This window comes from Chaetodon auriga, chromosome 22 (assembly GCF_051107435.1).
Source record: "Chaetodon auriga isolate fChaAug3 chromosome 22, fChaAug3.hap1, whole genome shotgun sequence".
In the NCBI taxonomy this organism is placed as follows: Eukaryota; Metazoa; Chordata; class Actinopteri; order Chaetodontiformes; family Chaetodontidae; genus Chaetodon; species Chaetodon auriga.
This window is the reverse complement of record NC_135095.1, coordinates 4,264,356-4,291,092: the sequence shown is the minus strand read 5'-3', so window position 1 is coordinate 4,291,092 and position 26,737 is coordinate 4,264,356. Positions and strand designations below refer to the sequence as shown.

General features: G+C 42.1%; 2 protein-coding genes across 2 annotated transcripts; one reads left to right on the top strand and one right to left on the bottom strand.

Annotated features, from left to right (window-relative positions):
- Positions 1-30: 30 nt before the first annotated feature.
- On the top strand, positions 31-3,917 carry psmc2 (proteasome 26S subunit, ATPase 2). The gene is made up of 12 exons (XM_076722203.1): positions 31-200; positions 490-527; positions 643-724; positions 832-931; positions 1,249-1,380; positions 1,489-1,561; positions 1,680-1,775; positions 2,021-2,185; positions 2,272-2,359; positions 2,609-2,811; positions 2,945-3,041; positions 3,644-3,917. The coding sequence occupies exons 1-12, from the start codon at positions 131-133 to the stop codon at positions 3,799-3,801; spliced, it is 1,302 nt and encodes a 433-aa protein (XP_076578318.1). The 5' UTR covers positions 31-130; the 3' UTR covers positions 3,802-3,917.
- Positions 3,892-17,218, bottom strand: slc26a5 (solute carrier family 26 member 5). The gene is made up of 18 exons (XM_076722202.1): positions 17,071-17,218; positions 15,461-15,760; positions 14,411-14,550; positions 13,841-13,951; positions 11,181-11,362; positions 10,734-10,898; positions 10,345-10,580; positions 10,045-10,192; positions 9,014-9,127; positions 8,830-8,907; positions 8,494-8,589; positions 7,853-7,959; positions 7,646-7,715; positions 7,445-7,537; positions 6,220-6,324; positions 5,607-5,813; positions 5,374-5,428; positions 3,892-4,885 (listed from the first exon to the last, which is right to left on the bottom strand). Exons 2-18 carry the CDS (start codon positions 15,637-15,639, stop codon positions 4,737-4,739), a joined length of 2,235 nt encoding a protein of 744 aa, XP_076578317.1. The 5' UTR covers positions 15,640-15,760; positions 17,071-17,218; the 3' UTR covers positions 3,892-4,736.
- Between the last annotated feature and the right edge of the window lie 9,519 nt (positions 17,219-26,737).

The window sequence follows — 26,737 nt, the reverse complement described above, 5'->3', positions numbered from 1 at the left end:
ATAAAATTCCGACCTGTATTTCCGGTGACTGGCGCCTAGCGGCGGAAACTCAAAGCTGCTGTGTAATGGTACAGTTTGGCTGCTGAAGCAGCTCGGTCTTTCGTGAGAAACAGTTTATTCTCTGATTAAAATGCCGGACTATTTAGGAGACGACCAAAGGAAGACCAAGGAAGAGGAAAAGGATGACGCACCTATCAGAGGTAACAACTATATCTAAATGGGAAATTAAATTCTTTAAAACAGTCAATGTTCTTTGCCGACGTTAGCTGTTTAGCTAACAATAGCTCTGCTAGTTAAACTTTCCGGTTAACCACTGGCTCAGAACACGTTAGCTGTCATGGTTTGATGAATTTAACATTTAAGATGTATGCAGTGAAAGCAGTTGCTATAAAACGTGTAGCCATGATAAAATAAACTGCATCGCTCAGTTGGTCAACAATGCTAGCGGCCCGCTGACGCTGTCTCTTTGACCCTGTCTCATCCTCACAGCTTTGGATGAAGGGGACATCGCCCTGCTGAAGACATATGTAAGTATGGCCACAGCGAAGCTTGCACGCGTTTAGATCTGCCCATGAAATTGTCACGTTTGAATGATTGTTCATTTTAAGTTGTTCTACTGTGGTCCTTGCTGCTCATCATCAGGGTCAAAGCACCTACTCCAGACAGATCAAACAAGTGGAAGATGACATCCAGCAGCTGCTCAAAAAGATCAACGAGCTGACAGGTGGGCGATAAAACCACACACACGCTTACAGTCAGTGATGTTCTGAGGAAACCACTGGCTTCAGGTGTTCTGACCGGATGCTGACTTGTGTTTTTTGGCTTTGGCAGGCATTAAAGAGTCAGACACCGGCCTGGCTCCACCAGCTCTCTGGGATCTGGCAGCTGACAAACAGACTCTGCAGAGTGAACAGCCGCTGCAGGTAGCAAGGTAAAGCAAGCCGACCGATCATTACGGAAATCTGTGCTTTTTGAGTCTGTTAAGTATATTTTTGTGGCAGAGATTAAGATAATCAGATTTTTGGATATGACCGTTATCTTTCCTTCTGCATTCCTGTGAAAACTTGAGTCAGAATAATAGAATAAAAGTTATTCCGCCTCACAGATCTTAATTAATCTGCCATGACAGCCTGTAAACAATGTTTTACCACGTTTCCTGCCAGTACAAGAGACATCTTTGCTTTCATGTTTGGATATTTCCATTTTGTATTCCCATATGTTTACTTTTTCTGTGTATTACTGAAACAGATGCACAAAGATCATCAATGCAGACTCCGAGGACCCCAAATACATTATCAATGTCAAACAGTTTGCCAAGTTTGTGGTGGACTTAAGCGACCAGGTGGCCCCAACTGACATTGAGGAGGGCATGAGAGTTGGGTGAGGCAGATGTATTATTTAAGTCTCAAATGTCATTTAAAAGTCACATTTCTGTTAAATGTCCAGTGAAATAATCTGCTGAATTTAGTGTCTCCTCTGTTCTTCCAGCGTGGACCGAAACAAGTATCAGATCCACATTCCTCTGCCTCCTAAGATTGACCCTACTGTCACCATGATGCAGGTGTGAATCCGCCCAGTTATGAGAACAACAGACTTTGAACGTGTGCCTCTCGATTATCCATGTCGTTGTCCATCATTGTCCTGATAATAAGCACCAACTCTTTGTTCTCGTGCTGTAGGTGGAGGAGAAGCCCGATGTGACCTACAGTGACGTTGGCGGATGTAAGGAACAGATTGAGAAGCTGAGAGAAGTGGTCGAGACCCCCCTGCTCCATGTGAGTGTCCACAAATGAGCAGCATTTACTGAGACCAGATGTCCATTCACCAGTTTGGAGCAGTTTGAATTTTAAGTGACAGACCTGGGGTCACACTCTTGCTTTGTAAATAATCGTGACCTAAGTTAAGTTTCCAGTCTAGTAGAGTTTACAGGAATTACAGGCTCCTGTCTGCCATGTGAAAGAGACATACATGCATCCATCCTGACTGATCCTTCCATTTGTCCCTGTCCTCTGCTCACCAGCCGGAGAGGTTTGTCAATCTGGGCATTGAGCCTCCAAAAGGCGTGCTGCTGTTTGGGCCACCCGGCACTGGAAAGACCCTGTGCGCCCGCGCTGTGGCGAACAGGACCGACGCCTGCTTCATCAGAGTCATCGGCTCCGAGTTGGTGCAGAAGTACGTGGGAGAGGTGAGTGTGAGAAGAGGTGGAGAAACAGGCCAGGCAAAGAGTAGCAGCTGTTTAGAGTCCTGATAAATGGAAACATCCTTTTGCAGGGCGCCAGGATGGTGCGTGAACTGTTTGAGATGGCCAGGACTAAGAAGGCTTGCCTGATCTTCTTCGATGAAATCGATGCCATTGGAGGTAAAGCTCGCCTCACTGTCTGTTTTTTGTGTTTTTCTTCTCAGTATTATTACTCTAGTATGTCCATGATCACATCAGGGGAACATTATTGATCATCAGTAATCTCAAATTAAAAATGGTTGTCAAGATTACCCATAAAAATGTGTCCTATTGTGAACCACTGAATGTTGTTATTTTTTTTACTAAGAAAATGAATATCACCACGTAACACTCAGGCATTAACGTGGAAACATTTGTTTTTCCTGCCAGGTGCTCGTTTTGATGACGGTGCTGGTGGAGACAATGAGGTCCAGAGGACTATGCTGGAGCTAATCAACCAGCTGGACGGCTTTGACCCTCGAGGCAACATCAAAGTCCTGATGGCCACCAACAGACCAGACACCCTAGACCCGGCCCTGATGAGACCTGGACGTCTGGACAGGAAGATCGAGTTCAGCCTGCCTGACCTGGAGGTGAGTTAAAAGAGCTCGCAAGACACTAAGACATATTGTAAATCAACAGCATTATTAGTCATGAAATTGGACTGTACTCCTCCCAGCTGTTCTGTTATGGACCCATAACCTCACCCCAGTTTTTGTGTTTCAGGGTCGCACACACATCTTTAAGATTCACGCCCGCTCTATGAGCGTGGAGAGAGACATTCGCTTTGAACTGCTGGCTCGCCTCTGTCCCAACAGCACTGGTAAGACGGACACAGCAGCATTCAGCCTGCGCTCTGTCATTTGTCCTCTAACGACCCACGTTCTCTCTGTGTTTTCCCTCTCTCGTGTCTTCCTCTTTTCTTCCGTCGCTTTCTTTGACATTAGTTTCCCTCCTTCCTGTTCTGAACAGATTGTTCCAGGTTCACTGTAACACTGATTAAGCTTACTCAATGCAGTCAATAGTTAAGTGTAGTACTGATGTTTGGCCACAAGAGTGCACTGATATACCATTTTTCACTGTCCAATCAAAACCAAGGATCTCCAAATGTAGTAATTTTGGAATTTTTCAGAAAAAGCAAAAGGATTAAATGTCCCTTGTGTGTTTACAGGATCGTCATTCTTCTTAAGCTCAATAAAACCTTTGAAATTCCCGGTGAATTATATGTTGCCACAAAGCTGAAAACAGTCTTTATGAGGTCATGAAAAGTTGATGTTTTGGTGATGTGCAGTTTTCACAGGACAGAGATGATGAGTCAGGGAAATTTGAATTCTAGTGCTACACGAATGACTGAACCCCTGCACAGTGTTTCCTGTTGGTCCCGAAAAACGTTGTGTGAGCAGAATTCGATGTGTTTCCTGTCAGGCGCCGAGATCCGCAGTGTGTGCACAGAGGCCGGCATGTTCGCCATCAGAGCTCGCAGGAAGATCGCCACAGAGAAAGACTTCCTGGAGGCCGTGAACAAGGTCATCAAGTCCTACGCCAAGTTCAGCGCCACCCCCAGATACATGACTTACAACTGAGAAGTGTGTGTGTGTGAGTTTCCACTTTGGCTTTATATTGTCTGGAGAAACGGAGTCAAAAAATATTGTCCTTTTGTTGTCATTCTTGTTCACTTAAAATAAAAGTTTATTCCAGAGTTGAGTCTCAGTTTTGTAAAATAACCACATGGTAACTTTAAAGGCCTCCTGTGTTATACAACGACAGCACAACTCAAGCTTTAAAAATAGAATACTTGTTATTCTAAAATGTGCACTGATAGCATGTACAATATTACGTTGCACTCTGACCCAGCGGTAGACAGGAGTACAAGTGTACTGTAACAACAATTATGACACTGCAGATTGACCATAAATACACAATCACACAGAAATCCAGCGGAAAATACACTCAAATCCACGAATACACAACTTCTCAGTAACCATAAATCTTTGATACAGCATGATAGTGTCGGGCAGTTTCACAGACGTTTGTGAAGTCTTACAGAAACTAACGAGGTCGTTCGGACCAACAGCAGTTTAAAATGTACTTTTCCCAGCAGTGTAGTGAGACCTTCAACAGAAATACAAAAATACTTTCAAAGTGCAACTCGAGACGATCCACTCGAGAGAGAGAGAGGACGCAGAGGAATAAGGCTGTGGGAATGTCAGTTGGAAATCCTGAATTTCTGATTGGATAAAAGCTTCATAAAACTGCCTTGTGTCTTGCTGCTCTGGGCACTTTAGAGTTAACAAGGGTGTCAGACTCTGCAGAGAGACAAACATCCACCTGGGCTACAAACACTATTCAATATGAATGACTGCTCAGATCATCTCTACAGTGACGCTCGATCATCAATAGAGACAAAGTTCATCACTCCTACAGTCGGCGGGGGGGGGGGGGGCAGACCCTCCCATATTTGCTGTCCAGGTCAGGATCTTGCTGCTGCAATTTGTCCTCGGTCACAGGCGTCATCACATCAGGTCGTGTCATTGGTTGGAGCAGATGGCGGGCAGGACTTTGAGTGTTGACAGTGCAGCACGGCATCGTGGACGGTCGGGAACACCATGTCTGGAGTCACGATCCCAGTGAAAAACTGTAAGGTGTCCAGCTCAGACAGTAGGTTTCCTTGAAGACAGAGGCAGAGACACAAGATCAGACTTTGCTGTACCACTAAGGAACCTGATCACAGCCCACTAGCTTGACCAACGCGCTCCACACTACTTTTAATACAGAGCATCTAAAACAGTATAAAACTGCTGTGGAGAACAGATGGGGCTTTGACTATCTCTAAAAAGATGCAGTACAAATGAATAAATTATACAATTACAATCAATTGAAGCTTACACACCCACTGAATAACTCCACATAGCTACAACAAATACAGTCTAAGCCAACAGCCCTGCAATACATCCTGACTCCACTCCAGAGAGGTGTTGGTGGCTCCTAAAGAGGTTATAGATGCTGCTGTAGCATGAGTTATATCCCACTACCCTGGCCTGCCCTACCCTACTGCCTGCCCTTTTCCAAACGGTTTCCATGGGCTGCTTCCCATCAGGTTAGCACTGCAGTAATGCTATAAACATATAGAGAGAGAAGTCATCATGATTACTTACTGCTGCAGCTGGCTATGACCACTTGAATGTCCACAGCTTCATATTCCTTAATAACCTGCAGAGACAGATGGCAGCTTACACACTGAGGTCAAATCCTGAACACCAGAATGCAACATACAAGCATCCCTGAACTGACACCGACAGCACAGGAATGAAACAAGCATTTGCATCTACACTCGTTGTCATAGTGAACCTGATACCAATAATATCCTCCACTGAAGAAAGGGAAGAACCTGTTTGATGGCTTTGGCCCCGACAGAGTCGATGAAGCTGGCAGACGTCCAGTCCAGGATGATGGAGTGGACAGTGCTGAGAGGTTCGAGGAAGATGGCTTCCTCCAAGTCTGACTCGCTGTGTCTGTCCTCCAGCTGGCCGTTCCTCTGCTCCTCCGTCATGTGTTTCTGGGACAAAACCTCATGGGTCACTCCTTGCTCCTTATACTGGAACCCAGCGAAGAAGCACATTGTTTACGATGGGAATTCAACAAGCCACAAAGCATTTCAGGTTGGCAATTTTCTGTATGTTCTGGTACGACGACTGAGTCAGAAAAGGGCAAATTCTACACAGTTATATGAACATGTGTAAGCTTTGCATATGTCCGTCTAATGACACTATTGTATTCATGGATTGGAGAAAATGAATGCACTGAAGCCTGAGAACCACTGTCCAATAAAACCCCTGAGGGATCAGTCACACCCTGCTAATGTGCATGAGCCTGGGAAACAAGTATTTCAATCCCTCCAGGATTTACACAAGCCCTTAAGTGACATGTAGCAGCATGCTGCCTATTTACACTGTCAACACAGCCGACTGTGTACACAGGCAGCGAGCTACCACCCAACTCACCCTGGCACAGATCTTCAGCGCAGAGCTTTGGTTGCCATTTGCCTTCCCCTTCTGTTTCATTCGGGCTTTCCGGGCAGCTTGTAAGTGCGCCGGGTTTACTCCAGTCTGTGAATGCATCATCAATATTAGCAGACACATCAGTGAAACAGTTTGTGATGACCTTTTTAGCAGCCCTCTTCCAGTAGCCACTTGTTTTGTCCATGCTAATATGGTTCCAAACAGAAAAAAGCAAAAGCCAAAAGACTCCTTAATTCCCTGGCATGGTTGGCTGGTTTCCAAGAGAAATGGACAAATGACTATTAATTTTGTTGTTGAAGTAAAAGACGAGTCAGTGTGTCTGTCAGTTTATGGGGACACACTCACAGTGATGAAGAATGCTAATGTGTCATTAAAGCTACAAAGAAGCTAAAGTGGGTGAGCTTCAAGGACGAGTGCAGTTGGATAAAGTTAGCGCTCTTTGGTGGAGTTTGGGTGTTCCAACAAGCAGCTTTCTGAAGACCACATTCTGATAGAGACGGCGTTCTGAAGGCAAGTTTTGTGGTGAGTGAGCTAATAACTGAGAGGCTGAAACCTCATTCAGATGGAGAATTTGTGAAGGAGAGTCTTGTTGCTGCTGCAGAGCTAATAATTCACAGAGATGAAGGAAAAGCTGACGTGGAAACTCAGTGGTAGCAAGTGTCAGTGTGATGGTGGACATCACTGAACTGAACATGTTTGCTATGCTGTTTAATGTGGAACCACCTGATGTTCCTCATAGTCATTTTCAGTCTTTTGAGGTTCCTTTTTTAAGATCACCCCTAATACTCTGCAATTTAGCACCATATGTGGATGTGACAACATTTCTTTGTTAACATCCATATTGATGAGAAGATTAATATCACTCTAATGTCTGCCGACTATGACGCTAATTCCAGCAGCCTGTCCTACAACTGAGAGCTGTTTAAAGAAAGGGTGAGGTAACACAGTGGTAAACATGACCTTGTCTCAACTTTTTCAGAACATATTGCAGGCAGCAAATTCAAAATGAGTGCACAAAAACAGTGAAGATGATCAGTTTGAGCATGAGATGTTTTGTTTTTGTGCTGTGTTCTGATGGATGTCGGTCAAAAAGAAGCTTCATTCTGTTTTCAGTAGCATTTTTCACAGCATCCCAACTTTTCCGGAGTATGGTCAGTTGTAATAGCTCTCTCCTGCACACACACACACACATTCAGGCCAAGATTACCTTCTCCTTGAGGGCGTTCACATACAGGTCACTGTTAGCAAAGTAGATTGAAGTGTTGGAGTGGAAAATCTTAATCCCCTCGTATTCAGCCGCCTGGGAACAAAAACACCAATCGCAGATGTTCAGAGTTCAGACCAGCAGGCTCAGTGTGACATTGTTAGCCTGGGTTCACACTACTGTTTTCTCTTCTGACAGACCCACCTCTTCATACTCATCCACATCACAGTACAGCCCTGTGCCGGACACATGGCCCAGGACGGCACTTTTAGGGCTGAAAGACAAGGAGAAAGGTCAGAAACACTGAGGCCTGCAGCACCATCCATCCTGATCATACAATTATATTTACATGCTATGATATGTGGCATGTGATAAGAAATAAACAGACAAGCAACTGCCCATTATCAGTACCTCTGTGTTCTGTAGATGACTGTTAGTATAGCGAATGAAATGGCCACCAGGAGGCCGTAATCCAGGCCCAGCAGCACAGACGCTACGAAGGCTACCAGCCAGATGGCCTGAGAGAGAAGAGGGAAGAAGCAGAAACACAGCAACATGAAGTATTACAGCAGAGGTCAAACAGCTACATCCTCATTTCCTCATCGGAGAGGGAAAGAACAGGGAGGGTTTTTTATTTTGTCACACTGTGACAAAACAAACAGCCTCTGATGAGTGACACTTCTGTCACTATCAGAGGCTGTCAGTCATCTCTCAGTCATCATTTCTCATGAAACAGAGGAGAGGATCTGGATCTGACTATGATCTATGGTGATTTCAAAACCATATATTAAGCAACTTAAAGCACAGCTTTGCATCCCTCTAACTTATTATTAAAATGTTCCCATAAGCTTAAAAGCTGTAGAATCTACAATCACATCATGGTCACAAGGTCAGAACTCTACATGGTTCTTTCTCCAATGACGTCAAAACCGGACACCGACACCACAGTGGACTAAGAACAGGACCCTGGTGTAGCTTCTCCAGGTTTTCAGAGGGCTGCTGACTGAACACTGAACACATTTCTGATGTCTCTGCTGACTTGACAGACTGACCAGTTCGATCTTGCTGGTCCTCCACAGACTAGGAATGTCTCTGAACTGTTTGAACATCCCCAACAGGTTCACCATGATGATGGAAGCCAGCGCAGTCTGGGACACAGAACAGAGGAAATCACAGCATGAGAATAAAACTACACAGAAGAAGAGATCTCATGAGGTGAAACATGAAGCATTAAGTCATTTTTGTGACTTCAACATTGTATCAGTAGAGCTGTCAGCCACTGTTTGCTCAACAAACTGAGCAGAAAATAAGAGCGTCTGCAGCTCTGCCTGTGGCGCCGAGCTGCCACACGGGAAGCTCTGCGTCATCAGCTCCACTGCTTCACCCACCTGAGGGAGCGGCTGGAAGATGAAACCGATGGCCACCACCACCAGCAGCACCACGAGAGACGCCAGCAGCCCTGCGATCTGAAGGTAAATACAGTGAGAACTGTGTCAACATCGTCTCTCACTCTCATCATGGTTTTACAACGGCAACTTAGTAAGGAGAGAAAATGCAGCGTGTGTGTTATACCTGCGTTTTTCCACCAGTGCTCTCCTGCACCAGGCTCCTAGACATGGAGCAAGTGATGGCGAAGGTTTGGAAGAAAGAGCTGATGAAGTTACACAGACCGAGGGCGATCAGCTCCTGGAACACAGATGTTTGTTCTCAGATGTTGACAGAGTAAACTACAATGAGCTCCAAAGAAGGTCAATTACAACATCAAGCACATGCCTCAATTTGCTTTTCCAGACAGCCCAGTGTGACAGATGTGATTATTCATATCTAATTGGTGCCGGGCAACACAGAGAGACTGATCAAAAACTATTTTGTTGATCATCAGAGTCTGAAAGAAGTTTTATTTTGGAAAGCAGGTTCATCCGCCTGTGCCTGTGAGTGAACTAAGGCCTCGTCATCATCGGGATATTTACTGTTTTATATATCCTTACACTGAATATGCTGATGAGTGAGTGTGAAAACTCCTTCATATATTTCGTGGGAGGTTTCATGACTTCAGGAAGTGAAAATATTCGCTATGCTGCTTAATGTGGAACCACCTGACAACCTACAACACAAAACCATTAAGCTGCCAAACAACACTTGACTACCCTGAGCTGCTCTTTTCAAATCTGACTCTTGCAAAGACTCAGTCCTGCTCAAGACTGACGGACTCAAACTTGGAAAAATAGCCGAGAGTAGCATCATCATCATCACCGTCTCTAACATCGGACATCAGACGGCTTTCCAAAGAGAAGCGGTTCCAGCCAACGCAGAGGTGAGTGTGACATACGTGTCACAGCACAATTGTGGTTCAATGCTACAAATAATTTGCAGCACTGGAAACTGATATATTTAGACTTCGACAGTCGTTCATCCCACCTCTCTCTCGTGTCAACAATATTTTCTTATCTGAAGTCTTTTTATTACATGTGCTCACATATAAAAAGCAGTTAGAAATGCAGTTGCTTAAGCATGTGTAAATGCATCGTTTGTCAGGTTAGCGTGCCTGGCCCATGATAGAGCTCACTGTTTTGGATCTGTAGCTCCTCACATGTCAGACTCACCTGGTTGCCGTCCACGCTGTAACCGTGCTTCAGGGCAAAGATCTTAGCGAGTGAGATGCCCATTGAGAATCCGACAATCGCTACAGCAAAGGAGTCTGTGACCAAGCTGGGTAACAGGGAGAAGTCTGGGGCGGCAGGAGGGAGAAGCCTGAAAACACATAAGGTAACACTTTTAAAGAAGAGCCCAAAACTACAAATGAATCCAAGGAAGATGAAACACATGTTCTATGATATCTTTCAGATCTCCCAGCTGTAAAATCCACTGACTGGATTCTGCATTTCAGGTAGGTAACAACCTACCCTGCTGGTATCTCCCCAACCACATCCACCTTGTAGTCGTCTGATAAGGACAGGCCATACGAGACGCCGGTCGACACGATGACCACGATGATTTCTCCAGGGATGGGAATGGGCAGTTTCTTTTTGAAGCGCTCGTTTAGGTCTTTGACCACGTACAGGAAGACGAGGCAAACCAGGCCCAGGATGAGAGTGGTGACATTGGTGCTGGCGATGTCACTGAGTACCGCCTTGACGCTCTGGGGTAAGAGAAGCAGGACAGTGTGACCATTTGTGATGCACTGAAGTAATGGATTTTTTGCAAACGTGCAACACAACCAGACCTAGAAAATGTAGTAAAAAGCTATTTCTCCTAACTCCCTCCTGACCCTCAAGAAGCTATTAAAACTCACATAAACTGCAGAGAGGGGCCCACTGAAGCGCTGTGTTTTCACCCCCAGCAGGTACTTTAGCTGAGAGACGACGACGTGCACAGACGCTGCTGTGGTGAAGCCTCGCACCAAGGGCTCTGTGAGGTAGATCGCCACAAAGCCAAACCTGAGAAGACCTAAGACAAACTGAAAGATAGGAAAAAGGAATGAAGAAAGCATGACATCAGAAAGAGGTAAGGCGATAAGAACAAGCTACACAGTTTTGTTTCAAACGAAAACATTCATTCAATGTGTGGATACGTCAACAGGGATTCTTCCTTCCTTTGGGTAAACAGTGATTTTTGAGCGTGAGAAGATTTCAGAGAGCGGTATCACTTTACTGTGTATTTTAACCAAATAACAGACGCTCTGTGGGGGCTGAAGGCGGTTCCACCTGGCTGAGTGTGGTGGTTGTTTTTCTAGGCTGACCTGGATGATTCCCACCAGGGTCGTGAGCACAACGGCCACCTGCACCCGCCTGGCATCACGAGCCGCCACGTCCAGGACGGCAGACGTGTTGGATCCGTTGGCAGGCTGGACGTAAAACATGGAGTCCGGGGCCTCCCTCACTGCAACACCCCCAATCATCAGACTTATCACTGCAAAGGTGCCTGCAGATCACACACACACACAGAACAGCTTGTGTAACAGTCGTCTGTCAGACTTTATTATGGCTGAAATATGAGCGCTTCATCTTTCCAGGCTTGGTTCTGTGCAGTATTATGATGTTCATTGCCGCTAAGGAATCGTGCACCTGAACTGTGTGCATCAGTGTGTCTCTGCAGAGAGCAGTATCCCTTTGAGTGTAAAGGCCATCTTGTCCGGCACTTGAGCAGCAGCCAAGTTCTTCCCTCTCGCTCTCTGCCAGACATTACGGGATCATCGTTTCCACAGCTACCTGTTACGAGGCTAAAGTTTAGGCACTGGCCGTTTTACAGCGAGTCCAACTGTGTCTCGTGGTTCAACTGGGATCAGGTCTTTTGTTTCAAAATGTTGAGCGGGGTTTGGTTTATCCTACCCGTTTATCAGACGGAGTTAAAGGTTAGAGCTGACATTTGAGATGTCTTGGAGGCCGTTCTTGGAATGGAAATAGTCAGATGGGGGAGAGGCGGGGAGCGGGGTCACTAAAGTTTCACAATCCCACCGCTCATGTCAATAGTAGCTGCAGAGAGCACATGAAAACACCTCAATCAATCTGGATCAGTGTGGAACTTCTTCATATCATTATCAGATTTGTAGAGCCGCGTAGACTCAGTCTGGACTCAGGTGGCTCAAATCAGATTTGAAAGTGTCTTTTGCATCACCAGTGTCCACAGTTACTGATGCCTACGTTGTTACCACAGCAACCCACGCAGATAGGTTGGTAATGCCTGGACAAACAAATCTAATATGATCACTTGCAAATAACAGTGCAGACAGTCTGTCTTAGAGATGTGATTTAAGAAGCAAATCTGATTAGCCCGCAACCTGAGCAAAGCTTCCGATCTTTTCACACTTGAGTTATTGCGCAACCTCTTGGTCACAGGTAGCATTTACAACAACCAAGCCTCTTATGATGATGCACAATTGAGCAATAAACTTTTTGGACAGGAAGCTGATGAGGTCACATCATCGCCACGTTCTTCAAAAAATCGAGTTTTGATCATCTTATTAATTTTGCTCATTTTAAACTCATCTATAAACGCCTGTATACTCAGGCTCCTCGGGTGGTCACCTTATGGCTCCACACACAGTTTGTGTTTTCTACTGTCTCCTGTGTATCGTTGTTGAGTCCGAATTATTTATGAGGCTACAAATGATGTGACGTGTGGCATCGCTCAATGCTACACCCTTGTCCCTATATAAGTAAACATTAATAAATAATTGAGCTGACCGCCTGTGTGAGGGACCGGGACAGTTAGCAGTTTGAGCTCATCATCCTGTTCTGTATGTGGAAAGCAGCCTGGCTGTGTGAAAAGGCCACTGACAGCCTTAAACAGCGCCATAAATTTTCACCAGGATGAACATTAACAAACGTAACAACATGTGAATGGTACTAAAACACCACGAGAATAAATTTACTTAAAATACTGTGCCAAAGGTTGAAGGTGTGAAGAAATGACGAAGCCATACTGACATTGGCATCAGTTTTTTTCTCCCACTAGTGCTGAACACACAGCCACATGAAAGTACAGCTAGACTGTGGGGATTTATGCCTAAACGAAACTGCACAGCTTTGCTTTGCATTGGAACATCATGAAAAATGTCTGCTCTTTCGTGGTCACTCTCTGATCAGCGTTGGCCCTCACTGCAGGAACACCAAAACAAACACAGCAGTCCTCCGTCAATCATCATCATGTCTGAATCATGGATGGAATTCACCTTAGTATCACTTCCTGTATGTCCAGGCGAGGTGCAGCACAGTGTATCCCCTGGAGTGAAAAGGCCACCTTTAACAGCAGCCGAGTTCTTCCCCTTCCCTCTTTGCTAGAAGTTAAGGAATCATCATTTCCATCGCAACCTGCTATCGGGCAAGATTTGTGGCAGAGGCCATTATACAGTGAAGCCAACTGCTTCCTGCTGTTCAATTAAGATCAGATCCTTTGTTTCAAAAGGTTGAGCAAGTTTAGTTTATGGTGCCCATTTGTCTGATGGAGTCATACCTTAGAGCTGACGTTTGAGATAACTTGGCACCCTTTCTGGGAAAGAAAGTAGTCAGATGGGTGAGACGTCTGGGGTGGGTCACTGAAATTTCACAACCCTGCCACTGATGTCAGCTGAGGACACAATTATCACATCCGGCTGAAAACATTTCCTCCTCGTGGCATCTCAAAACAAACTTCATCTTTCATCTCATAATCTGGATCAGTCTGTAGATTGTCAAAGTTCACATAGCTCACTGAGTCAGAACCCAGAGCAGTGCTGTGGCCGCTGTGGGTGGGCGCAGGATGGAGACGGTTGCCAGTTTTAGTTGATCACAGTGTTCAGAACATCCAGAACAATACACACATAAGGTAACAGGTGCCTACTGAATCTCCATACAGGCACCAACCACAGTTCATAGAAGGAGATTTACGACCTCCACACAAAGCTTTAAGTTCATTTCTCACCGATGGATATGTGTCTGGACGTGCCGAAGAAGGTGTAGAGCAGGACCGGGTAGAATGAGGAGTACAGGCCATAAACTGGAGGCACAGCAGCCAGCATAGCATAGGCGAGTCCTGTGGAGTAGAGGAGAGGGACAGAGGGAAATAAACTCAACAGTCCCAGAAGCCAAGTGATTGCATCACAACTTCAGAGCTGCAGAGATACCAAAACAGAGACAGTGTGAAGCTGAACGCAGCCCCTAGGGAGCTGGAAGCTGGCCCTTCACACACTTAACCCTTATGTCATTCCAGATGACTAGCCTTTCCAAACTTGGCTCACGCTACTGTACAAGCTCACTGCTGTCTTCATCAATCTGTAAAGGTAGTGTTTGTTAGGCTTTCAAACATACAGATGGCTGAGAAATAAAGTGTCTTAATAAGGTGTTTGTTTTGTTTCCCACAATCCTTCCTGGTCTCTGCCATAGATTCTTCAAGTGTGCAGATGGAAAGACGAACTCCACCATTCTTCCAAAGATATCCCCTCGTTTAATGTTCTGAAGTAAGTGCATGCCCGAAAAGGGACTTAAGACTGACCTTGAGGGAGCTGCACAACTCCTGTGCTGAGACCTGAGACCACATCCGAAAACAGGTACTGCTTGACTGGATAGGAGGGCAGCCATGTCAGAATTGGTAGGAAGCTCAAAGCTACCGCCTTGGCCTTCTCTGATGAGCATCTTTGAAAGGAGACAAGTGGATTCATTAATCAGTTTGTCATCAAAAAAATAATAATAATTCAACCCCATCAGAAAAAAAGCATCTTTTCAATTACACAAAGTCGTTCCTGGAATCCGTATTGTTTTCAGCTCTAGTTCCTGCTCCACCAAAAGGTCAGATTCAGTATGACACAACAGGTTCCTCTTCCTGAACAAAGGAAAATATTTTTGCTTCACACACTTGACTCCTAGTCATATGTGCAGCTGTGAAGTTAGCACATCTTTATGGGTAAACACTGACAAGACATACTTCTTTAAATCTCACCATGAGGGAGATGTGAGGGTTAAACTGACCAGGGAATTAAGCTTGACAAAACACGCTCCATCATGCTCCTCACCATCCACAAACTGTGGCCTTACGTTCATACAGACCAGGTGGGACAGTCACTCACTGTTGTTGCTCATTCGAAATGAATGAATGAATGAAATTAATCACACAGCATCAGGCTGACCTGTGACAGCTGGACGCTCTTCACGTTAACAAGCTGGAGGCACGAAGACAAGCATTTTGTGTAAGTGGGGAATTTAGCAAAAACTACAATCAGTTAAATAAAATATATTCATCAGTCAACTGTAAATTAATCAACAATGAATCCACTATGTCAATATCTGGTTCTCCTCAAATAAGAGGCTTCTGTTTCATCTCAGTTAAATATCATTGGGCTGTTAATCAGATGAAACAGGATGTTTGAATATGACGATATTGTTGCACCGGGAAAATGCTTCGGACATTTTCACTTCATAGTTAATTGAGCCCAGTAGGAATATTTCCTTTGTGTGTTGTATGGAAATAGCTGCACGGATTCCGTGATTTGCTTGACAGCACTTCAGCAGGACATACACAGAGGTAAATTCCTCAGCCTAAACTTACCGGAACTGGTTTGCCAGCCTCTGTCGGAGGGTGGTAGAGTTTTCTTTGCGGTGGAGAAGCTGTGAGCGGATGAAGGCTTCATCATAGACCGGACGCTCTATCCTGTACATCAGCTGCACGCCTGCGTCCTCCCGAGCTGCAGCTTCTTCTTCCTCCATAACAGAGGCAGGAGGGCTCATCGTGCTGAGTGGATACGTCTCTCCGGTGTTGCTTAACTCTCCTGCTTTAACGTCTCTGTCATTGTTCTGAATGGTACATCTTCATTCCTTTAACTGCTCCGACTGTCTGCACTTCCTCTTCCTGCTCAGTTGGCAAGAGAAGACAGGATAGATGTTATTCCAACACTCGCTCTTCTGCCTTTTCAGTCAGAGCGAAAGATAACCAACCAGGCCTTTGTGTTTGTGCATTTTTGTGCTGAGACTTATCAGATTTTTAGCAAATATTTGGTCTTTGGCCAGTTTATGCAACAAAGTGGGTTGTATTACATGTGATCTATTGTTGGTACAAAGTTTGCTGGACAAAATCAAATGGCGTAAAGGCTCCTTCCGCCTTCCTATCAGAGCATGACAGGTTTCACAGCAGAAGCATTAGTCCTGCAATCAAATGCTTTCGTGTTTCGTCATCTATGGAACCAATAATATATATGCAAATACATGGAAATGTATTGCTTGTTTTATACTGTACATGTAACAGAACACTGTCTGTCAGTTGGACACAGCAGGGTGATGTAGTGTCTATGTATGGCTTCATAGTGAACTTACAGTAAGCTTATCTCCTGTGACTGAAAAAGCTTTAATTCAATACAAAATTTTAGCATACACATACATGTGCATTTCCAGATTTTCTTGACTAATGGATTAGTTGTTTGGTTTGTAAAATGTCAGAAAATGGTCAGAAATCTCAATCAGTGTCTCCCAAAGCCCAGGATGGTGTCCTCAAATGACTTGTTTTGCCCTCAATCCAAAGATATTAAGCTCATAGAGGAGTGAAGAAACCAGAAAATATCCACATTTAAAGAGCAGGAATCGACGAATTTTGATTTTTTTTTAACTGATGGATTAATCATTACAGCTGTAAATATGTGTTGTCTGTGAAACGCAACTGTGTCATTTCCATGTTAATGAAAGTGTGTATCTAACAGACCGCGTGAAATAAAGCAGCTGACCTGCCGTAATGATGATACAGTTTTGTACTGTTAATTGACCTGTTTCCATATTCTCACATTGTCACGGACACACAGAGTTAACTTAGGATATTCTGGTGTTTTTTAGATTTCTGTCACTGTTATAAAATGAAGATGGTTTATAGTGTGACCTGACGGATCAGATTCATCGTTCTTCACATTCATTCAACTAGCGCTGACGCACACACGGTTCAGGGGCTCGCGCTTCTTCTCGTGCCCTTTCCTTTTCGTTAGCCGGCTAACGCGACATTAATAACAAAAAGCGACTTTACAAGTTTAAATTGTGAGAACAGTAATGTTCGTGTTACAACTATTAGCCAGTGTTCAAGTGTACTGTCCCCGCTTTGACAGGAGAGCTTTTTTTCAGGTTCTCCACAGCTCAGCATTTAAGCTAACACAAAGATGCTAGTAAAGACATGGCTCTTACCTCCGTACTCCTCCAGCTCCTGGAGATGCTGCCGGCTTAAGGAGAATATGAAGATATAATGTGACCTCTTGAGTTAAACTTTAACAAGGACAACGTCCTTGGGCTACAAACAGTAGCTACCGCTTGTGAGGGACCAGAGATTGTCTGTGTTGAAGCGATGGCTATCTGTGTAGTGAAATTCCTTTTCGCTTTCCGGTCTGCAAAGATAGGTGTTGAGCCTCACGCATGCGCTCTCCTCTTGCCAGTTTGTAGTCCTTTCAATGCTTTGTTCCAACGAGTTTCTGTTTAGCATATTATTTAACGATGAAATTGGCAAATATTAGTTTTATGCTCTAATATATACCTTTCTGTCAACAGATAAGCACATAGAATACTACAATTCAACAGATTCCCCCGATACCTCCTATTTTAAAGATTATATGAATTTTCATATTCTATTCAGTGTTCATTTATTAACTGTTCAGTTGTATCTCGAGTAGATTTTATTGACATGAAGGTTTTAATGCTGTTTTAAAGCCCTCTAAAATCGCATGCAATAAAATCCTGGTGAACAATACTCTGACAGAAATGAGTTTCAAAAAGTGTTCAGTATCAAGTGTATCTAGTATTGAATGTTTGGGTAGTTTCTTGACTTTTTTGACTCATTCTTTGATCAAATATGTCTTGCTGTAACTCAGGAAACTTTTCTAACTTTACATTAATTTTTATTTAGGCAAAGCAGTATGATATTTTTCCTTAAAAAAAAGATCATATTGACACATAAATTGATAGCTAACCATTTTTAAAAAATAATTTTCCATTGCCTACAATGCTGTCAGTGTGAAATATATTGACATGATATTGTTGTTGAAAACTGGAGGACATCCATGGCGTGAGCCTGGAATTGAAGTAGACGTTTTAGTAGTTCAAATTGTTGTCATAGTGAGAGCTCTAATATGTTGCGGATCTCTGGCTGTTTGGGGGCAGGAAGCTGAATGACAGAAGCAGCCCCGCCCCTGTCGAGCCCTGACATGTGGTGGTCACGTGGCTCGCGCTCCCTCTGCTGTCTTTTCTGTCACGGTACAAAATCGACAGAGGGTTTGAATGATATCTCCCCACATTGTACTTTTGAACCTTTATGCAAACATTTACATAAATAATAATCAAAAAAGATCGCAACCCTTCTCCACGTCACACACTCCTGTAGCAAAGATTTCCGTTTCCGACACGATGATAATGATGTAATACTTCACACATTTTTTTAATAATATGATTTTATGATTGGGTTAGGTTTGCTTTGCAGTGGTGTAATGTAACTTAGTACTGTAAGTACTGTACTCATCTATAAATCCGAGGTACTTGTACTTTACTTGAGTATTTCTATTTTATGATGCTACACTTCTACTCCACATCATCTCAGAGGCAAATACTTTTCACTCCACTGCATTTGTCTGACAGCTTTAGTTTGTAGCTACTTGTGAGATTACACCCTTCCTGTCCAGTGAAAGCAATGTATCTCCACATCTGGTGCTTTTGTTATAGATTTGTATTTTTTTTAAGTAATCTGAAGGATTAAGTGTGCCTATATGAGTTGAGGAAATTTTCCAACTGCTTAGACTAAATAATAAATAAATAAATAAATAAATAGACTTTTACTTGTAATTTCCCTGATCATACTGATGCATTGGTTCCTCTGTGTTCCTCCATTAAAACCCCCAGCCAACAATATCACATCCACAAATAAAACCTACAGAAAAGGGGGAACTAGAGCGTGTTGTTCTTATACTGTGTGCTGTATGCAGGGTAAAACATGCAATGGGTACATTTAAAGTTAAACTGAATGTGAAACACAGATGTATTTAATGCACTGATGCCACCTGCCTCTCTGTATCAACAGTTTGTTTCCATTAGGGGGCAATAACAGCCAAAGAGTTAACAGATTTCCGTTGACGAGCGACCATGTACTGCAGAGTGGAATCTGAAATGTATTCAGAAGGTACATAGAGCTGTAAAAGTGATGTCACAAAATGAACTGATCTGACATTATTTTAGTGGGAAGACTATGACACCACTGAGCTTTTGCAAGGCTGCCATACTGTCAATTTGTGTGTTTTTTATTGCTTCCCTGTTGAAAAGATGAATAAAACTATGCCAGATTTGATGTGAAATGGCCTGAAGTTTAAAATTCTCTTTCAAACACACAACACATTTCCAAACAATGATGAAGATTCTTTCCTTCTCTGAGATATATGTTTGACAGCAAAAGTTTGGAAGCTGACTATCTTTGCTGCTTTTGGCTTTCTAGGCATCATCATCCCAGCAGACCCAAAATGGCCATCATATTTGTTCCACTATGGATTCTGTATCACAGTACTGATTAACCATTAGAAAAGACCTAAAGACATGAGAGGGGCAATGACATTGAAAACACATACAATTATTTAATGAAATCAAAAGACTTGATCTTTTACTTAAGTGAAAGTACCAATTCAACAATGTAACAATCCTCCTAAAAAATCCTACTTAAGTAAAAACCTAGAAGTATAAACACCAAAGTAAAGGCACTCAATCTGCAGAGAAAGGGCCCCATTCACTGATTATAATTATATCTGACATTATTACATGTTAATACTGATCCATCATTGTGTAAACAGTGTTTTACTTGTGAAGCTGCTGGAGGTGGACTTAGTGTTTTTATTATAGCATTAAATCATACCAGGTCTTTGTGTTGTTGTCAAACTGAGCCTATAGGTTCCAATGCAATGATCAAAAATCAGATTTTTCCTCTGTGTACTACATTGTTTGAATTGGACCAGCTTGGGTTTTGTTTGTGTTGAACAGCTCAGGGACATGTTAATCCTGTCCTGGCCACAGTGGGCAGTACCTGCTCTTCATCCCTTTTTCACAGAGGGAATTAAAAGAAAAGCATTTTATCTTTAGTTGAAAGTTTATTAGTCTACTATTGGATGGATGCAATTAGTAGCTGTGTCACTGGCTCATTAATTTACTCTGGCATGAAATTCAAAATAAGCATATATTCACATAAATCCTTAAATATATTGTTTTGTACTGTTTTCTATTGAGAATTTGTCAAAAAGGATTATTTAGCTTTGTATTTGGTTGCTGTTGTTTTTGTCACTTTGCAGCATTTTCTCTAAACAGAGATGATTTCTGAATTTGCTCGTGTTTGTGTGTTTGCAAGTGTTTTCTTTTTAAGCTGCAGTGCATTGAGCTCTCAGGTCCACTGTATTATTTAGTGTAATTGTAATAAGTTACAGTTATTTGCCTGTTGGTGACCAGCAGGACCTGCAAAGACACTGTCTTTATTCTTTTATTGTGTTTATTATTGTTCATGTTTCTTGTGTTAGCTGTGAACTGGACTGGACCTTTTGGAGGATTCTGAGTGTCTGGACATTTCTGAGTCTGAAACAGTGTCCAGGTTAATGAGTTCTGAGCCCATGAAAGATTTATTATTGAGTGACTGGCGTTGATTAACGGTTTTTTCCAAGACTGGAATACTTCATGCCGTTGTTTTGTTCCGTTGGGCGGTAAAACATTGTTTATGGCTCCTTGAATTTGAAGTGGGTGAACATTGTTGCAGTGATGGCTTTTCCCTGCCTCTTCCAGCCTTCAGCCTGATGACCGCTTCCTACTCCCTCCAGATGGAAGTGCTGGTGTTAGTGGATAGCTGATAGTGGAGGCTATGGCAGGTAAAATAATTACAATCAGAGTGGTGCTACTTAAAACTTAAGTGCTAAATAGCAGTAATTATGCTTCTCTGTGTCTCAGTCTTAATCAATTACTGCCCAGTGATGTATTGTCTCTTTGATATTCTTTCCCCCGTGTTTCTGTCTGCAGCACAAGCTGACCAAAAGCCTCAGCACGGCGCCAGCATTATGCAGGCGGGAGCACTTCCTGTTCCTTGTCCTTGCTTTGTTTTTTTTTTTGTTTTTTGGCCTAATTGCATTGTCACCACTGCTAAGTAATACAGCAGACATGGTCAAAAATGTGCTGCCAGAAATAACAATGCTCAGTGAGTCCAGTGCATTGAATTAAACTGCTACACAAATATACAGCCTCTGTACAGACATACTGTACAGTGTCAGCATATAAAGCTTCTATAAACATGTGTAAAATTTCTTTATCTGAAAGATTATCAAAGACTGCAGGTACTGGGTTTCATTAATTAAACTATCTGTGTTTAATCAGTGTGAGAAGAAGCGTTCATATCCTTTGTTTAAGTAAAATACCATCATGTGCAAAATACTCAATTATAATGGTTCCTGACAGTGTTAATTATAACTCTATGTCATTTTTATGAAGTGATTGTACAATAGGTTCTGAATGTAAAACCTAAACTTGCCTTGTGATTACAGGAACTCATTGCAGGTCACAGTGGGGTAAGCCCTGGGGTGCCAAGAGCCAAACCTGACCAGAAAAACCATCATTGTATTGTTGGAATGAGGACAGACTGGATGCTACTGTGGCTCACTATGGTCTCTGAGGTACAAAGAAGGATCATGAGAAAGGATGGGCTAGCTGGTTAGCAGGCTAACCTCAGTAGATATCTGTGCAACACAATAGGTAGATGTCTTCAACGTTAGGTCAGAACTGCTATTTTTCACATTCTGTTGATAATTTTAGTTAATTTTTTGAAAGTTTTAAGCTAAAATTCTTACATATTGCTCCTTTAAGGTTTCAGGCACAATACACTGTTAGAACTAAAACACATTCGGTGTAAGCATGGAAATGCAAATGAGAGAGCTCAGTCTGTGCTTTGCACATTGCACAATTGTACACACTCAGCATGTGTTGCTGTATGTCCCTGTGGAGGGAACAAAACACAGTCCTCAAGGGGGAGATAAAGGACAAATCAGTGGGGACGAGTCAAATCAAAGAAAACTTCCGTTGGCTGTCTGCTGTAGTGCTCCTCACTGCAACACTAAAGGCTTACAGCTGGTTCAGTACACTGACTGCATGAGGTACACACACGTTGTACTTTCACGTGTGCGAGCACACAGCCACATCTATTACATCAACATTTACAAAACTATTCTTTATGCTTCTTTAAAATGTGAGTTATTGAGAGTCATTGGTAATAACTGTAGATGCAAACCAGAGCGAAGTGTGACTTTATGCAACTGTTTTAATTAAAGCAAATCAATAAATTAGCATTCAATTTTAGAAAATAGAGTAGAATTACATTTTTTTTTTTTTTATCTCTATCTATAACCAAGAAATTGCAGCATGTGCCTGAAGCCTGTATTTATCCATAATGGCATCATGACTTTTAAACTTGCTTACTGTAAAATGGAGAGGTATTACTTTTTTTGGTGTTGTTAAAAATCAGCAAAATAAAGGACAATTGATGCTTTCAAATTTGCGTTTAAATGTGTACAAAGACATTTCTTCACTGTAAGTATTTATATCCTCCAGTTCAGTTTGTTGCAGCTAACACATAATGATTTAATACTGTCTCGGTGTAGGCAATATATCTTCCATAATATGACTTTTTGGTTCAGTACCATTGCCAGAAGATGATAGCCTGAAGTCTATAAAATACAGACAGTCTCAGTGTGAATCACATTTCAAAACTGTAACTTACTTTATTGTAAAATAAAGTGGTTGAGAGCCTTCAGTTTTCATGTTATGTAATAGCAATATACTGAAGATTTCAGGAAGGAAATTTCCATCCTGGAACATTCAAGCATTACAGCTCTGGCACGTTACTGAACCAGCCTTGAGTCAGGGGAAGGAGTTCAGGATTGTTGTAGAGTTCCTCCATCCCTTAACACTGACATTAGCATGAGAGGTAAAGTTTCTACACTCATGTTAGCAGTATCAGGTGTTTAACTAAAAATTCCCACATGATGTGGAAGACACATGCAGAATCCATCAGAGTGACTAAAATAGGGAGGAACCAGTGATGAAAATAGGTGAGCAAACATGAGAAGGCATGCCAAAGTTTATTATAGCCCAATATCACATAGTATGTCTCAAAGGGCTGTTCATGAAATGAAACAATAATGAGAAACATGAGCAAAATTTACAAAAATGTCTAAAAGTGAGATAACCTTGGTAGGATACGATGAATGCATTTTATGTCACTCTTTGTCACAGATCACACCTCTTCCATTCTTACTATTTATAAAGTGTGGCTAGAGTCATTTCATCCTCCTCATAACGTGATTATTGTTCAATACTTGTCATTTTAGAAGTCAGATAACGTGACAATGTGTCTAAATTTAATGTGTAAATGTAGGACGCTTAATCAGTTCAGGGGCCTCTGCAGGAGTGAAACAAAACTGCATTTATTTTTAAGATCAATCCATCTCTATTCAGTCAGCCCAGATCTTCTGGCACAAGCACAATGTTTATTTCCTACAGTAAATGTCCACCAACACTTTGAGTTTGAGTGTGAGTTGAGGGTTTGGACAGGAACAGAAACCTAAACATGGAAAACCATTCATCTGTGGGTGAGGACTGCTTGCCATGTGGCTGTGGTTGATCTGAGGCATAAACACTTTGTTTCCTCCCTCTGCAGGACGACCGGACATCTGAAAGTACTGACCCCGAACACACTGTTGTTATCTTTCGCTTTGGGTTAAGAGTTATCTTTATACTTGAGCAGTGGATAACTCTGTGATCACTAGAATAAAGGTATCAGATCACTTTTTTTGGTGTGAAAATAAGAAATCAAGAGCTTGCTTTTGATAAAAACAAAAACAAACAAACAAACAAACAAACAAACAAAAAACACAAGAGGTCCTCACAAAATTAAAAGAACAAGTCAGGAACACAGTATGCTAGCTAGAACAGCTAGCCTGTGTGTCTTAGTAGGCAGTTTTTTTTTTTTGCTTGTTTTATTTCCTTTTTTTTTTTTTTTTGCCTTCAAACAGACATTTATGAAGAAATAACACATTATTCCTCTAATAAAATAATATTAAAATGAATTAATAAACAATAAAATGCACCCTTGCTCAATTAAATAGCCTGCACTCACAGGTTTTGCTTGGTCTAGTAATATTGTTAGCTTGCTTTGGCGAAAGTTAGCTAAAGTTAGCAAACTGTTCGGTGGATATTGCTGTGTAAATTGAAACTAATGAGTTAGTTAGCTTACTGTTTTTGACTTGCGCCACCTTTGCACTACATTTTCGCTATCAACGGTGGTTTACAACCCTGCAAAACAAAGCATTACCAGACTCATCTAATCTAACTTTAAAGCCACTCAAGCAGAAATGTGAAGTGAATACATGGAACACTGAGTTAAAGGTGTACTATGACTTTTAAGGAGTTTGCTCACTGGATTATGAAACAATGATAATAACAAGTCTAGATCAGGCTGATTAAATATTTACTCCACAATGAACTCATTGTCATGGTGCTTCGTGGAAGACGTAGCTGTTTTATAGCTAAACAAAGATTCTTTCTGGCTTTACAGAAATTTCTTTCAAATTTTGGACCATCATTTCAAACACAATTCAGTGGGTTTGAGATTACCATTGAAAACTTGAACACAACTTTACACTCACGTTTGAAACTACGCTTAACTGTCATGTTTGTTCTTTACTGTTATTATCAATTTTGCTGGCCCACGTGAACCAGTAAACTTTGTACCCCTTGTTGGCACTCGTTCCTGGGTGGAAAGCTCTGAAGGTCCAGGCATCGACATTGTTTCACTTATGGTAGAACAATGTTTACTCTGTCCTCAAACATGATTGCTACAGCCACTGTGAGAAAACACTGCATGGTCGGTATCATTAGTCACAGAAGGAAACATGCTCACACACACACACACACACAACTTTTACTCCCACACACCAACCCAAAGAAAAGGCGCTTTAAATGTACACCACAGCAGCCCGTGGTCCGTGGTGAATGCTCATTTTGGTGTAAACACATTTGCATTTTTTTTTCTGAGTCAGCAAAGATATAAAGAGCAGAGGAGGTGAAATATTAGAATCACAACTTTAAGGACTCTCGAGACCCGATCATGAGTTGAGTGAGCTGTCTGCATCAGTAAGTGACATTTTAACTGCTCAGTATTTACACTTTCTCTGCATCTCCGTGTGACCTTAACTCTGTTGAAGCAGTATGTCCTGTTCAAATACATTATGAATTATTAACTTAATTATTATTATGCTGAGTTCACTGTGAATGTGTCTGGATCCAGAACCTGCTGCTGATTTCCACTATCAGCCTATTGTCATTCATCTGTGATTGCATCTGCTAGATTTTTGCACACTTCGGTTGGCTGCCAGCATTATCTGCACCCGAGGTTGTCAATATTTATTGCCCATCATGGGTTTAAAGTCTGAGCCATAAAAAAACACCTTTTCATGTGTCGGGTATTTAGTGTATGCAAAGGTTTTATTTGAGAATCACCTGATGGAGCATTTATTTTGATGTGAAATCTAGCTTTCATATGATGGATTATGAACATTTGTCGTTTCTATAAACTTCTCTGCTGGAGAATTACTCATACTTCTCTAAACTTTTCCATCAGTCTAATTATCTTGCACATCGAGTAAATCACCTGCGTCATAAGTGTCATTAATACTCATAAATCAGATATGATTATTTTTACTGTATCCTTGAATGTGTCGCCACACGACCCTTATCTAAAATTATATCTGAAACGATACAGTGAGACTACACGCATAACTGTCAGTAGTCCTTTTTCACAGCAGACATTTTGACATGTCATGGCAGGAAAAGCACAGCTGTAAACAATGAAATAAACGATGACATGATACCATATAGCAGCTTCAGTTTCAGGGTCCTGGTATCGGTCCTGCAGGCTGTCTGCCATATTTTCTTGGCTTGATGGGACGCTTGAATAGAAACTGAAGAAGTCTTATCAGAAAAACCTTGATTACATCATGTACACGCACTGAAATCCACACCTTTAAACAAAAGGTTCTGTTGATACATCACTGCCAGAAAATGTTAGATACATTGAATTCATTTATTCATCCAGTGATATTGACCATAACTGAAGCTGGATTTCTCTGTTAAGACATGGTTCAAAGCTATGTCATTAGATTACACAGTAGCTGAAATGCGCCTCCTAAAAATCTCCAAATAAACAACTGACATGCTCTGACTAATCAAAGATATCTCGTTCATAGTGCTGAGATGTGTCATAAGCAACTGATCAGATGAGAATGCAAACACATTGCAAGTGGTTTTCCATTTAATACAGGAATGACAAGGTAAAAGATGAATTCTCTGTAACTGCTTAGTGATAAAAATGTTAATGTGGCTTCCAGATGAAGGGCTTTTCAGCTTTACAGCTTTCATTTCAATTTCATTGGTGGTGAAATGAAATATGCACTTTAGAACATAGAGGTTATAGAGCCAATATCTTTATTTTGACTGGTAAACTCTTTCTACGGTAAGTTTTTATAGAGATACTGCAGTAATTTAGTATTCCACTTCCACAGAGAGAAACATGACCGTTGGAGCAGAGACCTTAAAGTGTCTGACATCAAGCAGATTACTCCAAACATGCTCTTCCCTGACTTCACATCCTCTCTATCTGTCTCACCACATCCTGTTCACACAGTCAGACAGTCCAGGACATTCTGTGTGCTGAAGTTGCAGTTTGTTCTTGTTCTCTGGAATTTGCAAGGGTTTTATTTTTGGCTGTTGTTTGTAGTATTTTCTCCAGTCTGATAAGCAATGG

Bases quoted from the DNA above. Each gene is read 5' to 3' on its own strand.
- psmc2 (XM_076722203.1), top strand. From the start codon at position 131: ATGCCGGACTATTTAGGAGACGACCAAAGGAAGACCAAGGAAGAGGAA. The intron at 725-831 runs GTGGGCGATAAA...TGGCTTTGGCAG, and splicing joins AAAGATCAACGAGCTGACAG to GCATTAAAGAGTCAGACACC. The intron at 1,381-1,488 runs GTGAGGCAGATG...CTGTTCTTCCAG, and splicing joins GAGGAGGGCATGAGAGTTGG to CGTGGACCGAAACAAGTATC.
- slc26a5 (XM_076722202.1), bottom strand. From the start codon at position 15,639: ATGAGCCCTCCTGCCTCTGTTATGGAGGAAGAAGAAGCTGCAGCTCGG. The intron at 9,128-10,044 runs GTGAGTCTGACA...TCTGTGTTCCAG, and splicing joins ACAGCGTGGACGGCAACCAG to GAGCTGATCGCCCTCGGTCT. The intron at 8,590-8,829 runs GTGGGTGAAGCA...TCTGTGTCCCAG, and splicing joins TCTTCCAGCCGCTCCCTCAG to ACTGCGCTGGCTTCCATCAT.